The sequence below is a fragment of the Notamacropus eugenii genome, chromosome 4, assembly GCF_028372415.1.
Source record: "Notamacropus eugenii isolate mMacEug1 chromosome 4, mMacEug1.pri_v2, whole genome shotgun sequence".
NCBI classification, from domain to species: Eukaryota; Metazoa; Chordata; class Mammalia; order Diprotodontia; family Macropodidae; genus Notamacropus; species Notamacropus eugenii.
The window spans coordinates 159,405,712-159,422,675 of NC_092875.1; the positions used below are offsets into that span (position 1 = coordinate 159,405,712).

The window sequence follows — 16,964 nt, forward strand, 5'->3', positions numbered from 1 at the left end:
TTAAAGTCCCAACTAAAACCCCACCTTCTACAGGAAATCTTTCCCAACTCTCTTAATTCTAGTAACTTCCCTCTCTTATGTCCTACTTATCCTGTAGCTAACTTGTTTATACATATTTGCTTATTATCTCTTTCATTATATTGAAAGCTCTTTGATTGTCTTTTGCCTCTTTTTGTATCATCAGCAGTTACCATAGTGTCTTACAACATAGTAGGAGTTTGATAAATGTTTACTATTTATTCACACACACAATCTTAGAAAGATACTACAAATGGACAAGAATTGTACCCAAAGTTGAACAGAAGAGTGGTTTGGTCTGGCTTTGGAAAATTACTAAGTTCTTTGAATGATCTAACATTGTCACTTTTTAATGTTTTTAATACTAATATTCTTCCAGTGTTACTATATGACTGTAAGTCACAGAACCCTCCAATCTCCAAAGAAATGGAATGAAAGATCACCCAAAAGGCATGCAGAAGAACTAATAAGACTGTAACACATCACAAACAAGGAGTTATGAAGATGTCAACAAAGAAATAAATTAAAAACAAAAATGTTTTTAATTACTTAGTAACAGCCTCTTCTGACTCTCTTAATGAAGAAAGGATTCAGGACTGTAGGCTTCACAAGCCTTTTAATTTGTTTAGTTCTTCATCTCAAACCATACTTTTCCTGAAGTTATTTCTTCCAGCATTGTGCCAATTCGTGATCACTGCTCATCATTTGTATGCGAACTGTGTGAACTATGAACTATGGAAGTTCAAAACTTCCATAACTGTTTGGAAAAAATACACTAAACAAAACTAATGCACAAAGCAAATATATTTTACTTCATATAAAAGAGGCTAAAGAGAAAATGGTAGTAAGAATACTGGTGGTAGTAGTTTCAGTGTGATCCTGGTAATTAAAGTACCTCTGTCACACCCAAAAATTATTTCTATAACTTCAAGTTTTCATCAATTTGGAAAAATAATTCTCCCCAACTAATCTGAATTAGTGAGTTTTTGCTATAGATAGAAATATTTAAAGGGGGAAAAATGTTCATCATTTTGAGAAAAAGATTCCATATGATTTCTATCATTTTCCCTGGGAAGTTTTCAGCAAGGCCTTATGTCAAGGACAACAATGGAGAATCTAACTTCACATAAAACAATACAACTGAAATTAAAAACAAAATAAGTTATTAGTACATTAAATTCTTACATTCATTTACTTACCTAGACAGTGAAGTGTCACAGAAGATATAGTGCTGAGCCTGGAGTTAGGAAGACATGAGTTCGAATCTAACCTCAGACGCTTACTAGCTATGTGACTGTGCAAATCACTCAACCTCTCTCTGTCTACCCTAGTTTCCCCATCCATAAAATGGGGACAGTAATAGCACCTACCTCCCAGGGTGATTGTGAGGGTAAAATGAGATATTATTGATCTCATTCATTAGACTGTGAACTCCTTGAGGGCAAGGTTGCTTCTCTTGGTAGTGCTGGCACAGTGCTGGCACACAAGTGAATGCTCAATGTTTATTTATTAATTGATTAATATTTTTACAGTTCTTTAAAAACCTCAAAATAAATAAATGCTAGCTAGTATTATTATTGTTACCTATTTGGGACAATTTTACACATATAAGTATAAAGGTCTTACCTTGGTTCACAAAGATTTCATTGTGCTGAAGATTTTGATTTAATACTGGTACAGCCCAAAGATGTTGCTCTTGATTTTCATTAGTATATTCAAGATACACATCATAAAATACTGGACTTGTAAAGTCTGTTAAGATCTTGGAGATAGGAATCTCACACTATTAAAAAAAAAAAAGCATTAAACTTGAAAATTCCCTGTGGTAATCTTCAAAGAGCTTTTAAAATAAATTTAGGGGAAATTTTCATTAAAATACTTTGAATAAAAATATATAAATATATAATATTTAATAACATATATTATATATAATATATAATAATAAATATATAATAAACATATATATATATAACTCTATACTTTCTCCAAAAGCATAAAAATTCATTTTAAATGGGAAAATATAGGTAAACCAACAAATAGAGAACAAATAATAGGGTTGGTTGTCCTAGTCAAAAAGGCATAGTTTGCTCATTAGAAATAATAGCAGATTTAAAGCCACAAGTTGTCTTTTAGTCATCAAAATTTTTAAAGCACTAAATTATATCCTGATAATTTAAAACATGAACTCATCTTTCAAATAGGTAAGTACTATTCACCGGCAGGATGAGGCCAATTACATTATCTTTCTTGGTAAGGGGATATACAAAAACAATCAATGAGATTTTAAAAAATACTCCCCAATTTAAATTTTCATTTATGATCTAGGCAAGAATGGTGTCAAAAGTTGCAGTTACAATTTCCACCTTCAAAGTATGAGAAAGCAGTAGAAAATTAAAAGAATACCAGAGGCATAGAATTTATCTAAACTAAGAGTATTCTACTGTTGCTATATGTTCTGGTCAATTTAAGGGTGGGTTATAAAGTTCATTAGTGCCACATCAATGGAATTTTACTGAACAATAACCCCCAAAATAACTTTACTAAGAATGCCCCTAAATTCCATCAGTTTTCAGAAAATTGTAAAATGTAGTAATTTAAACTATGATTAGGTATTGGGGTTCAAATAGGATTATTTATGTAATCTATATGTATATATACATACATAAACACACATGTATAATTTTTTAGGGAAAAATGTTATAATAAAAATTATATAATTTTCTCCAAAAATTTCACATTACACATAACCATCTTTTTTCTTTATATGAGTAAATCTAGGCAAAACAAACATGTTTATGAAAATCTATTATTATTTTCAGAACAATACTTATTGCCAAGGAATTAGGAAAAGCCTGCAAATCAATTTGCAAATCAGAATGACTTCATAAAATTTAAAACACATGATACTCTTCTTATACCATTAAAATTATGTAGATTTTCCAAGTCTAGATACTACTAGCTATATTTCATTTTATTGCTACTTGACAGTGAATGAATCAAGAAATTTCACTTATTATCCAAAATATTAGATAATATTTTCTCAAGGAAAAACAGTTTCCTCTGGTATTACTGGCATGTTTTTAAAAGAATGAGATTTAAAGTACAGATTAAAAGTGTAACTTAATATACTTTAAGCTTACACTTTGCTGATAAGTTGTTCCAAAGTTATAAGCAGCATTCAGTCTGATCACCGTGTCTGGACAAAGCTACACCAAAACAGTCAAACAAACAGGAAAAAATGAGACAATTCAAAAGCCAAAGGGTTAGTTTATCAACAAAAAAGTAGCTTGAATAATACAGGTGTAGGTGCTCTCACACCAGTGGTTGTCAAACTCAGTTAGAAAAGGGAGCCACGAAATCATACTTAAGGATCCCTGCAGGCCACATATTCACTCAGAAAGCCACAAATTAACATTATTACCTATGTCCTACTTCAGTTGTATTTATTTTGTTAAATATTTTCAGTTACACCTTAATTCGGTTTAGGCTATACTTCAGTGTATCGTGGACCTGTTCTACTCTACTAGAAGATTAGACATTGAAGCTGTTCTTTATTGGAGTGATTTTTAAGGGAAGTACTGAATAATTTTTTTTAAACTAATAAAATAGTAATTTAGATTTATAAAGAGCTTCTTAATTTACAAAACACATTTTTTTCTCAACCATTATGTCAGGTAGTATAGATAATAGATCCAATTTACAGACATGGTAGAGTAAAACAGAGTTGCTGGACTTGAAATAGGATACTTGGGTTCAAATCCCAGCTCCAGGGCATTGCAGTTGTGTGACCCCAATCATGAGCCACAGTCTCTCAGTTTAAAGTGTGACATAAGCTTAACATTTAAAACAATGCTCCATCTAAAACAGCAATGGTGTTTCTTTTCTTTTATGCTGAAAGTAATTTTTTTAAAAAGCATATTAGTAAATTGGGGGCAGGATAGGATGGAGGGAAATATAGTTAGTCTTATACAACACGACTATTATGGGAGTCATTTGCAAAACTACACAGATTTGGCCTATATTGAATTGCTTGCCTTCCAAAGGGAGGGGGTGGGGAGGGAGGGAGGAAAAGAAGTTGGAACTCAAAGTTTTAGGAACAACTGTCAAGTACTGTTCTTGCCACTAGGAAATAAGAAATACAGGTAAAGGGGTATAGAAAGTTATTTGGCCCTACAGGACAGAGGAGAGGATGGAGACAAGGGCAGTGAGGGATGATAGAGGAGAGAGCAGATTGGTGATGGGGGCAATTGGAATGCTCGGTGTTTTGGGGCGGGGGCAGGGGACAAAGGGGGAGAAAATTTGGAACCCAAAATTTTGTGAAAATGAATGTTAAAAGTTAAACAAATAAATTTAAAAAAAAAGCATATTAGTAATTCTGTAACTAGAATTACGATCACCTGTAAAAGACCTCCTTCCAAAGTCCTCCACTCAAGAAAATTTCCTCTTACATCATAGGAAGCTGCAACAAACTTCAGCTTCAAATTCTAATGACAAAAGGGAAAAGTTAAATTAAAATGTCACATATTCTTATATCAAGATAATTTTGAGAAAAACAACATTCACTGCTAAACTGTCAAATATTAAATATTAACTGATTCTATTTTGAAACTAGATTAATTTAGTCAAAACCATAGTCAAACACACTGAAGAAAAGTGCATATGTTTGGGGACCCAAACTATTAAACATGGATTCAAGATCGAAGAATATAGCACTTCTGCTTTTAGCATCTTGTTTTCATGTATAAAAGAACTTTTTTTTTTAAAAGGGATGAAATGGGAAGAAAATCAAGTTTTCCCCTCTTTCATGGATTGGACATGCAGGCAAAGGCCCAAATATATCAGGCCAATCTCTAGAATGCTAGGGGGCATGCCATGGTAGAAATTTCCTGTGACTTGGGCATAAAAATCACTTACCTCTTGCACCTCAAGACTCTTATCAGGGGTCCACAATACAAGTTTCCCTAGCTTTGCAAATGGCACTTTCAGGACTCCTGGGGGAAAGAATTCTGTCCCTAAAGAGATAGCTTACTGTGTCTAAGGTGTATATCTCCCTAAGTGCTAGGAACTGCCACATCAGAAGTACTGACCTAAGGCAAACATTAATAAATGTATTATTTAGTTGTTAAAAATAGTTGACATTAGGGAATAAAGTTAAGGTTCATTTTTAAAAAGAGGAATTTAAAATTACTTTGCGACAATTTTTAAAAATATATCTGGCAACTTTTTTTAACCACTCTATGAGTTCTTAAATGTAGATGTTATAAAATTCTTGGGGTATTGGGTCTTAAGGAATTAACAACATACCTGGCTTTGACCTTTAAAGTTGAAATTTGTAAAAAGCTGGGTAGTTCTGAGCACTTGAGGTGCTAATCCTAGCTGATCCCCGTAGAACAACCATGGAAGATTCTGTCTCCTGAAAATAACTTTTGTTTAAACCATGGAAATCCAAAATTTCTATTATTAAAATTTGTATAAAGAGTTGCATATACCAAAAAAATACATCAATACAAATGTTCATACCAGGATGATATAGAATGAACAGTGCCTAGAGCAGCAGTATTTTCAAAGATAAACCGAAACAGACGACAAGCATCAAAGGTAGAAAAGCTCCAAGAATTCATGTTCATCACACACATATTTCCAAGGGCTTGGCAAGATGTAAGATTAGAATATATCTTTAAGGAAAAATAGAAATAAAATTTAGTATGACTATTAACAAACTAAGCAAAAGTTAGCATAGAAAATTAAACTTAGCTTTGACTTTGATTATTCTAATCCAAAAGTTTCCAATTTTTAAATCTCAGGACCCCTTTCATTTTTAAAAGTTATTTAAAGCTTTTGTTTATGTGGATTGCATCTATCAATGTTTATCCTGTTGTAAATTTAAACTAATAAACTATTTAGAGCAATAATAAACTCATTACATATTAATATAATGTACTTTTAATTTGAAAAATAACTATATTTTCTAAAACAAAAATGAGAATGGCAATGCCATTTTTTTTAACAAATCTATTTTTTTCTTTTTTTTACAAATCTACTTCCTGGCTTAATAGAAGACAGTTGTAGTCTCCTATCTGCTGCTACAGTCAATCTGTTGTGATATATTGTTTTGGTTGAAGTATATAAAGAAAATTCAGCTTGCCACAGATACATGGTTGGAAAAGGAAAGAGTATTTTAATAGTCAGATGGTATCTTAGCATTATTATAAAATTAGTTTTGACCTCATGAACATCCTGAAAGGATTGTGGGGCCCTACAGGGTCATATGATCAAATTTTGAGAACCATTCTTCTAATTATTCCATTTGTTTCTCCCTCATTCTAGAAAATTCTGTGTTTGCTGGCTCAGAAAATATGAACCTCACCTTGGTCTCCTATATTTATTACTATATGAGTTTTTCACGTATTCCTAGAATCACAGATTTAGAGCTGGGACCTTAGAGGACCTTAAGTCCAACTCCTTCACTTTACAGATACGGAAACAAGCCTAGAGACAAGTGACACAACTAGGCCATCATTCATGTGTGTATGTGTGTGTGTGTGTGTGTATACACACATATATGTACATATATAAGTACATATATGTATATATGAATGATAAAATATAAATATTATATAAATAAATATAAACAAATAATGCAGAAAAAGTGCACTCATTTAATCACTGAACAAATGTACTCATTTAACGGCTGATGTTATGGAAAACTTGAAGAATCTTTGAAGCAAACTTACCCTTTGTGACACAATAATTCCACTACTGGGAATACCCTGAAAGCTATAACAAGCCAAAAAAGCACTATCTATTGAAAAATGCTTAGAGTGCCATTATTCATATTTTTTTAAAAGAGGAGGAAGTAATCTAAATGTCCACTAATGGTAATATGGTTAAATAAGTTCTACTACATTGAGGTAATGTAATATTTTATTATTATAGCAAACTGTATTTTAATGCCATTAAGAATATGAAGACTATATAAAGTAGGGAAAAATCTTTGTGAAATACTGAAAAGCAAAAAATCAGAAGCAGATCAGAATAATTTCAACTATAACCATATTAAAGGGAAAATGAATGGGAATTAGTGAAAAAATCCTGATGAATGCTGAGAGTGTTTAAAAATATTTTACGTAGTAAAATTCATATATTTAAGTGTAAATAGTCACAAAATAAGTTTAATTGGTACACTGATGTTTAAAAGTAAATTTATAATTGTTGCAAGCAAAAAAGGGATAGCAAGGGAATTTATGGTGTGTTGGTTATGGTTTATTGTAAAATTAGGTTTCTTCCTCTATTGTTCTTAGTTCTCTAGTGGATTACATCTTTACAAGGTACATTTTTGCATAATATCAAACTGCTTCACCAGCTAGAAATATACTACTGTTTCTTTCTAGTTTTTAAGCTCACTGCTCCTTCTTGACCACCTACTAAACTCACATTTTCTCGCTCAGCTCTCACTTTCTTTCTGTAGAAGAGATTACATGTATAGAAGACATGCTCTAGGCATCATTAGCAAAACTATTGTTTCCATTACCAAATTTGTCTATAAGATCTACAAATTCCTTTTGATGGTTCACCATTGCTTTCCTTCCAAGGAGGGGTAACACTTATTCCAAAACCCAGTAAATTAAATTTACAGTTAATGATATTAAATATATATCAACATTTGATATATATCTGAAAAAAGTAAGAAGGATATGGCCTCACAAGAGAGTGGTGTCAGCAAAGAGGTGAGAAGTGAGAGCTGAAGCAGCCCAAGGTTCAAAATAATTTTGATTACATTAAATTAAAAAGTTTTCACACAAACAAAACCAGTTAAACCAAGGTTAGAAGGAAAGTGGAAAGCTGGGGAAACAATTTTTATAGGCCATGTCTCTGATAAAGGCCTCATTTCTAAATTATATAGAGGACTGTGTCAAATTTATAAGAATACAAGTCATTCCCCAATTGATAAATGGTCAAAGGATATAAGCAGAGAGTTTTCAGATGAAGTTAATGCTATCTATATTTATGAAAAAATGTCCTAAATAACTATTGATTAGAGAAATGCAAATGAAAATAACTCTAAGGTACCACCTCATACCTAACCAATTGGCTAATATGACAGAAAAAGAAAATGATAAATGTTGAAGAAGATGTGGGAAAATTGAACACTAAAGCATTGTTGGTGGAATTGTGAACTGATTCAACCACTCTGGAGTACAATTTGGAACTATACCCAAAGAGCTATAAAACTGTGCGTACACTTTGACCCAGTAGTACCAAGACTAGGTCTGTGTCCCAAAGAGATTATAAAAAGGGGAAAAGGTCCCATATGTACAAATACATTTATAACAGCTCTTTCTGTGGTAGCCAAGAATTGGAAATTGAGGGGAGGCCCATCAGTTGGGGAATGGCTAACCAAGTTGTGGTATATAAATGCAATGGAATACTACTGTGCTATAAGAAATGATGAGCAGGTGGATGTCAGAAAAACCTGGAAAGACTTATACGAACTGATGTTGAGTAAAGTGAGCAGAATCAAGAGAATATTATACACAGTTAACAGCAACATTGTGAGATCATCAACTCTGACAGACTTAGCTCTTCTCAGTAATACAATAATCCAAGACAATTCCAAAAGACTCATGATGGAAAATGCTATCCACATCCAGAGAAAGAAATATGGAGTCTAAAGGCAGATCGAAGCATACTATTTTCACTGTTTTTGCTTTTTATTCTTTCTTTCTTGTGGTTTTTCCCCTCTGTTCAGATTCTTTCAAACATGACTAATGTGGAAATATATTTAATATGATTATACATGTATAATCCATACTAGACTGCTTGCCTTCTTGGGGAGAGGGTAAAGGAAACAGGTAGAAAAGAAGGGAAAAAAATCTGGAACTCCAAATTTTATAAAAATGAATGTTGAAAACTATCTTTACATATAATTAGAAAAAATAAAATACTATTAAGGGGGGGCAAATAGGGTCACAAAGAGTCAGACGACACTGAAAAATGAATGAACAAGTCTTACTGAACTTTTGCATTTCTTCTCTTTTTTAATTTTTTAAGAAAGGACCCTCTGGGCATAGATAGGAAGACAGGAAAATGGGGTGACATAAAAATAGAAGATATCATTTTATAAAGAATAGAATAAATTTCAGAAATAATAAGTAGGTATTAGTTTTGTTATACTCTCCCCTGGCTGGACCATATCTCAAGTACCTTCTTCAGTCCTGGGTGTCACAATTTAAGGACAATGATAAGCTGGAAAGCTCCCACATAACAATATAACCAAGATGGTGAAGAGTCTTGAGTCCATGTCATAAAAAAACGAATCAGGGGATGTTTAGCCCAGAGAAGATGAAGGGAGAATCTGATATCTAAAGGGTTGTCAGTGGAAAAAGAATTAAACTTGTTCTGTTTGGTCTTAGAGGGCAAAACCAAGAACAATGCGTGTTGTCCTTCATCTTTGAAGAGGACCAAAATGACATCACCATGACAAAGTGAAATTTCAGTGTGTCTGACTGTGGCTGATCAGACCAATATGAGTTCAGAATGCTCTACCAGGTTGGGCACAGATGGTACATGTGAATATTTGGGATGGATATCCCAAATTTGCGCATCCTGCATTTACTTGTGTTGTCTCAATTCTGCTTTGCTCAAAGAGCACAGTACCCTTTCTCATGTGGGCACTCCATGCTGAGTGGTCCTGTACCAGTGTCGCCCATGTTGCATAGTCAAATCAAAAGTTCTTGAGAGAGACCTTGAGAGTGTCCTTGTATCGCTTCTTCTGGCCACCATGTGATCTCCTGCCCCATGCAAGTTCTCTATAAGACAGTCATTTTGGCAAGCATACATTTTGCATTCAAACAACATGACCAGCCCATCGGAGTTGCGCTCTCTGAAGCACAGTTTGAATACTTGGCAGTTCAGCTTGAGCAAGGACTTCAGTGTCTGGTACCTTATCCTGCCAGGTAATCCTCAGAATCTTCCTAAGACAGTTCAAATGGAAATGATCCCATTTCCTGGCATGGTGCATGTTTCACAAACATATAACAATGAGTTCAGCACAACAGCTCTATAGACCTTCAGTTTGGTAGTCAGTCTTCTCTCCCAAACTTTTATTTGGAGTCTCCCAAACATTGAGCTAGCTCTGGCAATGTGTGCATCAACCTCACTGTCAATGTGTACATCCCTAGAAAGTATACTACCAAGGTAAGTGAACTTATCCACAGCATTCAAAACTTCTCCATTTGTTGTAACCAATGATTCCATGTATGGATGGTGTGACGGTGGCTAATGGAGCACCTGCGTTTTCTTGGTGTTAATTTTAAGGCCAATTGCACAGGCAGCAGAGCACTGATCCATACTTTGTTGCATCTCAGCTTCAGAGGCTGCACTGAGTGCACAATCATCTGCAAACAGAAAATCATGCACCAACACTCCCTCCACTTTGGTCTTGGCTTGTAGCCTTTTCAAATTGAAGAACTTACCATCAGTATGGTAGTTGGCCTTGATGCTGCGTTCATCCTCACTGAAAGCATTTGTCAACATGGCTGAAAACATCATGGGAGCAAGCACACAGTCCTGTTTCACTCCATTAGTGACTTGGAAGGCATGAGAGCATTGTCCATTAGCCAGAACCCAGGCAAACATACCATCATGAAATTGACATATAATATTGAAGAACTTCTCTAGGCAACAAAATTTTGACATAATTTTCCATAAGCTCTCACTTAGGTCTTGGTCAGATCTACAAATGTTGTATACAGACCTCTGTTCTGCTCCTGGCATTTCTCCTGGAGTTGCTGGGTAGCAAACACCATATTGACTGTTCCTCAGCCCTTCCTGAAGCCACATTGACTCTCAGGAATATGACCATCTTCCAGGTGAAGGATCAGCCTATTAAGGAGGACTCTAGCAAGAATTCTGCCATCAGTGACTAAGAGAGAGATCCCCCTGGGATTGTTGCAGGGCTATCTATTCCCTTTACCTTTATAGAGATGGACAATGGAGGCATCCTTGAACTCCTGAGGGATAACCTCCTCTTGCCATATAACCTGGAAAATTTCAGTCAGCTTTTGTATGAGCAATGGTCCCCCTACCTTGTAAATTTCAGATGGAATAGGATCAGCATCAAGTGCTTTGCCACACGAAAGGAGCCTAATGGCCCTCTAAACCTCTTCTTCAGTTGGAACTTCAGCTAAGGAGGGACTGACTTCAACCTGAGGTAAACGGTCAATGGCCTCAGCATTGATTGATGATGGTCTGCTGAGAACACTATGGAAGTGTTCAGCCCATCTCTCTAGGATCGTGTCCTTATCACTAATCAATGTGGCTCCAACAGCACTGAGTAGTTGTGATGCACCATAGGTTTTTGGTCTACAAATAGCTTTCAGGAAATCATAAAAGCACTTTGGATTGTTACTATCAGCACAAAATTGAATTTCATCTGCCTTCTTACTGAGCCAGAAATCTTGCATCTCTCTAAGCTTTGCTTGTACTTTGCTTCTGATGCAATTAAATGCTGCCTTCTTAGAGGTAGATGAACCATCCTGCTGGTAAATCCTGTGGAGTTCTCGTTTTTCATTTAGCAGCTTCTTAATTTCCCCATCATTTTCATCAAACTAGCCTTGGTGTTTGTGAGTGTTCTGACCCAGATGAGCAAATGCAGTACTGTATACCAAATCTCTGAAAGTTGCCCATTCCTTTTCTGCTCCATTGTTGCCACCTGTGTGTTGGCTCAACTTTCCCTCCAAGTTAGCAACAAACTGTTCACGCTCAGAGAAGAGCTCTTATTTGTTTTTTTTTGGGGGGGGGGTTCTATTTTTTTTATTATTATAATAAATTTATTTATTTATTTCACTTTTAACATTCATTTTCACATAATTTTTGGGCTCCAAATTTTCTCCCCCCCTTGTCGTCTCCCCCCACCCCAAAACACCGAGCATTCCAACTGCCCCCATCACCAATCTGCTCTCTCCTCTATCATCCCTCACTGCCCTTGTCTCCATCCTCTCCTCTGTCCTGTAGGGCCAAATAACTTTCTATACCCCTTTACCTATATTTCTTATTTCCTAGCTGCAAGAACAGTACTTGACAGTTATTCCTAAAACTTTGAGTTCCAACTTCTTTTCCTCCCTCCCTCCCCTCCCCCTCCCTTTGGAAGGCAAGCAATTCAATATAGGCCAAATCTGTGTAGTTTTGCAAATGACTTCCATAATAGTCGTGTTGTATAAGACTAACTATATTTCCCTCCATACTATCCTGCCTCCAATTACTTCTATTCTCTCTTTTGATCCTGACCCTCCCCGTGAGTGTTGACCTCAAATTGTACCCTCCTCCCCATGCCCTCCCTTCCATCGTCCCCCCCACCCTGTTTATCCCCTTGTCCCCCACCTTCCTGTATTGTAAGACAGGTTTTCATAACAAAATGAGTGTGCATTTTATTCCTTCCTTTAGTGGAATGTGATGAGAGTAAACTTCATGTTTTTCTCTCACCTCCCCTCTTTTTCCCCAAACTAAAAAAGTCTTTTGCTTGCCTCTTTTATGAGAGATAATTTGTCCCTTTCTCCTCCCATATATTTCTCTCTTACTGCTTGATTTCATTTTTTTTTAAGATATGATCCCATCCTATTCAATTCACTCTGCGCACTCTGTCTCTATGAGTGTGTGCGTGTGCATGTGTGTGTGTGTAATCCCACCAAGTACCCAGATACTGAATAGTTTCAAGAGTTACTAATATTGTCTTTCCATGTAGGGATGTAAACAGTTCAACTTTTATAAGTCCCTTATGACTTCTCTTTGCTGTTTACCTTTTCATGCTTCTCTTCATTCTTGTGTTTGAAAGTCAAATTTTCTTTTCAGCTCTGGTCTTTTCATCAAGAATGCTTGAAAGTCCTCTATTTCATTGAAAGACCAATTTTTCCCCTGAAGTATTATACTCAGTTTTGCTGGGTAGGTGATTCTTGGTTTTAGTCCTAGTTCCTTTGACTTCTGGAATATCCTATTCCATGCCCTTCGATCCCTTAATGTAGAAGCTGCTAGATCTTGTGTTATCCTGATTGTATTTCCACAGTGCTTGAATTGTTTCTTTTTAGCTGCTTGCAATATTTTCTCCTTGACCTGGGAATTCTGGAATTTGGCCACAATATTCCTAGGAGTTTCTCTTTTTGGATCTTTTTCAGGTGATGATCGGTGGATTCTTTCAATATTTATTTTGCCCTCTGGTTCTAGAATATCAGGGCAGTTTTCCTTGATAATTTCATGAAAGATGATGTCTAGGCTCTTTTTTGATCATGGCTTTCAGGTAGGCCCATAATTTTTAAATTGTCTCTCCTGGATCTATTTTCCAGGTCAGTTGTTTTTCCAATGAGATATTTCACATTATCTTCCATTTTTTCATTCTTTTGGTTTTGTTTTGTGATTTCTTGGTTTCTCATAAAGTCATTAGCCTCCATCTGTTCCATTCTAATTTTGAAAGAACTATTTTCTTCAGTGAGCTTTTGAATCTCCTTTTCCATTTGGCGAATTCTGCTTTTGAAAGCATTCTTCTCCTCACTGGCTTCTTGAACCTCCTTTGCCAATTGAGTTAGCCTATTTTTCAGGGTGTTATTTTCTTCAGCATTTTTTTGGGTCTCCTTTAGCAGGGTGCTGATCTGTTGTTCATACTTTACTTGCAAGTCTTTTATTGCTCTTCCCAGTTTTTCCTCCACCTCTCTAACATAATTTTGAAAATTTTTTGAGCTCTTTATGACCTTTTCCCAGAACTGATCCCATTGAGTGGGCTGGGATGTAGAAGCACTGACTTCCGTGTCTCCCCCTGATGGTGAGCACCGATCTTCCTCATCAGAAAGGAGGGGAGGAGAAACCTGCTCACCAAGAAAGTAACCCTCTATAGTCTTGGTTTTTTTCCCTTTTCTGGGCATTTTCCCAGCCAGTGACTTGACCTCTGAATATTCTCCTCACACCCACCTCGCCTCCGGATCCTCCCAGCCAGCGCTTGGGGTCTGAGACTCAAATGCTGCTTCCCAGCCTCAGGGCTTTGGGTGGGGGAAGGGCTGCTATTCAGTGTGAGATCAAGTTCAGCTGCCCGGGTAGGGGCAGGGCCGCCTCATGGGCTCAGTTCCCTCAGGGGGTTTATGCAGAGACCTTCAACAATGGATCCAGGCTCCTGCCTGCTTGGGGAGCCCAGGTCTGCTCCCACCTCCACTGTTGCCTCCCGAGGGGGCCTGAGTATGGGGGCACCCCACTCCCCTCTCGACCCACCAAAGAGACCTTCTCACCGACCCCGTCACCTGTGGGTGGAGGGACCCGCGCGACCGCTGGAGATCCCATCCCTGAAGTCCACTCGGATCTGCTCCTCTCGGTGCCGTGGCCGTGGCAGGACTGGGCTGGGCTCCATGTCCGCAGTGCGACGGACCTTTTGCGAGAGGTTTACAGGTCCCTCTGGAACAGAAATCTTATCTGCTCTGCTGTTACGTGGCTTCTCCTGCTCCCGAATTTATCAGCAGCTCTTTACTACAGATATTTCATGGGCTGTGGGTTCGGAGCTAGCATTTTTGTGTGTTTCTACTCCGCCATCTTGGCTCCACCAAGAGCTCTTATTTGTTGACATTAATTCTTCTGGTTTGCAAAAAGGCAAATTTAAGTTTAATATCCTCAAGAAACTTTCCCTAGTCATAAGAAGCTTGGGAGGTTCTGGGTTACCCTCATAGAAGTCTTTAAGAAGATAATCTGGTATATTTTTAGTGAGGGTTCCTTCTGGCTATGTCTGGTCACTGAGGTCCCTGCCAGCTCCAGATATCTGTGACACCTTTGTCCTGAGTGCCCTCTTCTCCATTCCCATGAAGCTATCATTCAGCATCTTCTCCTTTCACAGCCAAACACTCCGAAAAGATGGTCCACATTCATTTGTCTCCCTTCCCAATCTTTTCCATACCTTTTAATATAGCTTCTCACCACACTGACTAACTAAAAGTACTCTATCTTACTAAAGATCCCATAAAAATTAAATCTAAGTCATCATTTTATTTGGTTTCCCTATAGCTTTTCTATTATGGCGCACCACTCCCTCTAGGACACGGTTCTCTCTTGGGTTTCTTCATAGTCTCTCTTACTGCTCTTTCTCCTTTTCTGGATTAGCATCTCACCCCTAGCTACTAAGCACAAGTATCCTTCAAGGCTCTGTCCTAAGACTTATTCTCTTTGTACTCTTCTTGGTCTCTCATCAGCTCCCATAAGTTTATTATCTTTTGGAAAGGACTCCCCAAATCAACCTATCCAGCCCTAATATCTGTCCTCAACTCTAGTCCCATATTAAAAATCACCTCCTCAATGGTATACTTCCATGTCCCACAAATATCTCAAATTCAACACTTCCAAAAGAGAACTCTATTTTCCTTTAAACTTATTCCTTCACCAAGCCAGCTCTACTATCCTTTCAGCGACCTGGGTTCATTACTTTGGAATCATTCTTTACTCTTTCTTCCCTCTTGCCCCTATACCCAATCAACTGCCACATTCTGTTGATTCTACATCTATGGGGGCGTGGAGCCAAGATGGCGGCGTAGAAAGACACACATACACATAGCTCCGAACCCACAACCCATAGAACATCTGTAAATAGCAACTCACTGCGAATTCTGCAGCACCAGAGGCCACAGAACATTGGAGCAAAGGAGATTTCTGTTCCAGAGGGATCTGCAAACCTCTAGCAAAAGGTCTTTTGCGCCGCGGACTGGGCGCCACGGACTGGGAGCCAAGCATAGCCCTGCCGCGGCCGCGGCACCGAGAGGAGCAGATCCGAGCGGGCTTCAGGGACGGGATCTCCAGCATCCGTGCGGGTCCCTCCACCCACAGGTGACGGGGGTCGGTGAGAGGGTCTCTTTGGCGGGTCGAGAGGGGAGTGAGGTGCCCCCATAACTCAGGCCCCCTTGGGAAGCAGCAGCGGAGGTGGGAGCAGACCTGGGCTCCCCAAGCAGGCAGGAGCCTGGATCCATTGTTGAAGGTCTCTGCATAAACCCCCTGAGGGAACTGAGCTTGTGAGGCAGCCCTGCCCCTACCTGAGCACCTGAACTTAATCTCACACCAAATAGCAGCCCTTCCCCCACCCAAAGCTCTGAGGCTGGGAAGCAGCATTTGAATCTCAGACCCCAAGCGCTGGCTGGAAGGATCCGGAGGCGAAGTGGGTGTGAAGAGAATATTCAGAAGTCAAGTCACTGGCTGGGAAAATGCCCAGAAAAGGGAAAAGAAATAAGACTATAGAAGGTTACTTTCTTGGTGAACAGGCATTTCCTCCCTTCCTTTCTGATGAGGAAGAACAATGCTTACCATCAGGCAAAGACACAGAAGTCAAGGCTTCTATATCCCAGCCCACTCAATGGGCTCAGGCCATGGAAGAGCTCAAAAAGGATTTTGAAATTCAAGTTAGAGAGGTGGAGGAAAAGCTGGGAAGAGAAATGAGAGACATGCAGTCAAAGCATGAACAGCAGGTCAGCACCCTGCTAAAGGAGACCCCAAAAAATGGTGAAGAAAATAACACCTTGAAAAATAGGCTAACTCAATTGACAAAAGATGTTCAAAAAGCCAATGAGGAGAAGAATGCTTTCAAAAGCAGAATTAGCCAAATGGAAAAGGAGATTCAAAAGCTCACTGAAGAAAATAGTTCTTTCAAAATTAGAATGGAACAGATGGAGGCTAATGACTTTATGAGAAACCAAGAAATCACAAAACAAAACCAAAAGAATGAAAAAATGGAAGATAATGTGAAATATCTCATTGGAAAAACAACTGACCTGGAAAATAGATCCAGGAGAAACAATTTAAAAATTATGGGCCTACCTGAAAGCCATGATCAAAAAAGAGCCTAGACATCATCTTTCATGAAATTATCAAGGAAAACTACCCTGAGATTCTAGAACCAGAGGGCAAAATAAATATTCAAGGAATCCACAGAACACCGC

At 37.7% G+C, this 16,964-nt stretch overlaps 1 protein-coding gene across 2 annotated transcripts in view; it reads right to left on the reverse strand.

Annotated features, from left to right (window-relative positions):
- The window catches only part of TMEM67 (transmembrane protein 67), a 95,301-nt gene that overhangs the window by 55,856 nt on the left and 22,481 nt on the right, over positions 1–16,964 (reverse strand). For both annotated transcript variants that reach the window (XM_072603552.1, XM_072603551.1), the window contains exons 8-12: positions 5,539–5,693; positions 5,323–5,431; positions 4,416–4,502; positions 3,159–3,224; positions 1,645–1,801 (exon numbers count right to left, since the gene is read on the reverse strand). In XM_072603552.1, coding sequence (XP_072459653.1) covers positions 1,645–1,801; positions 3,159–3,224; positions 4,416–4,502; positions 5,323–5,431; positions 5,539–5,693 — 574 coding nt within the window. The remainder of the gene's footprint in view (positions 1–1,644; positions 1,802–3,158; positions 3,225–4,415; positions 4,503–5,322; positions 5,432–5,538; positions 5,694–16,964) is intronic.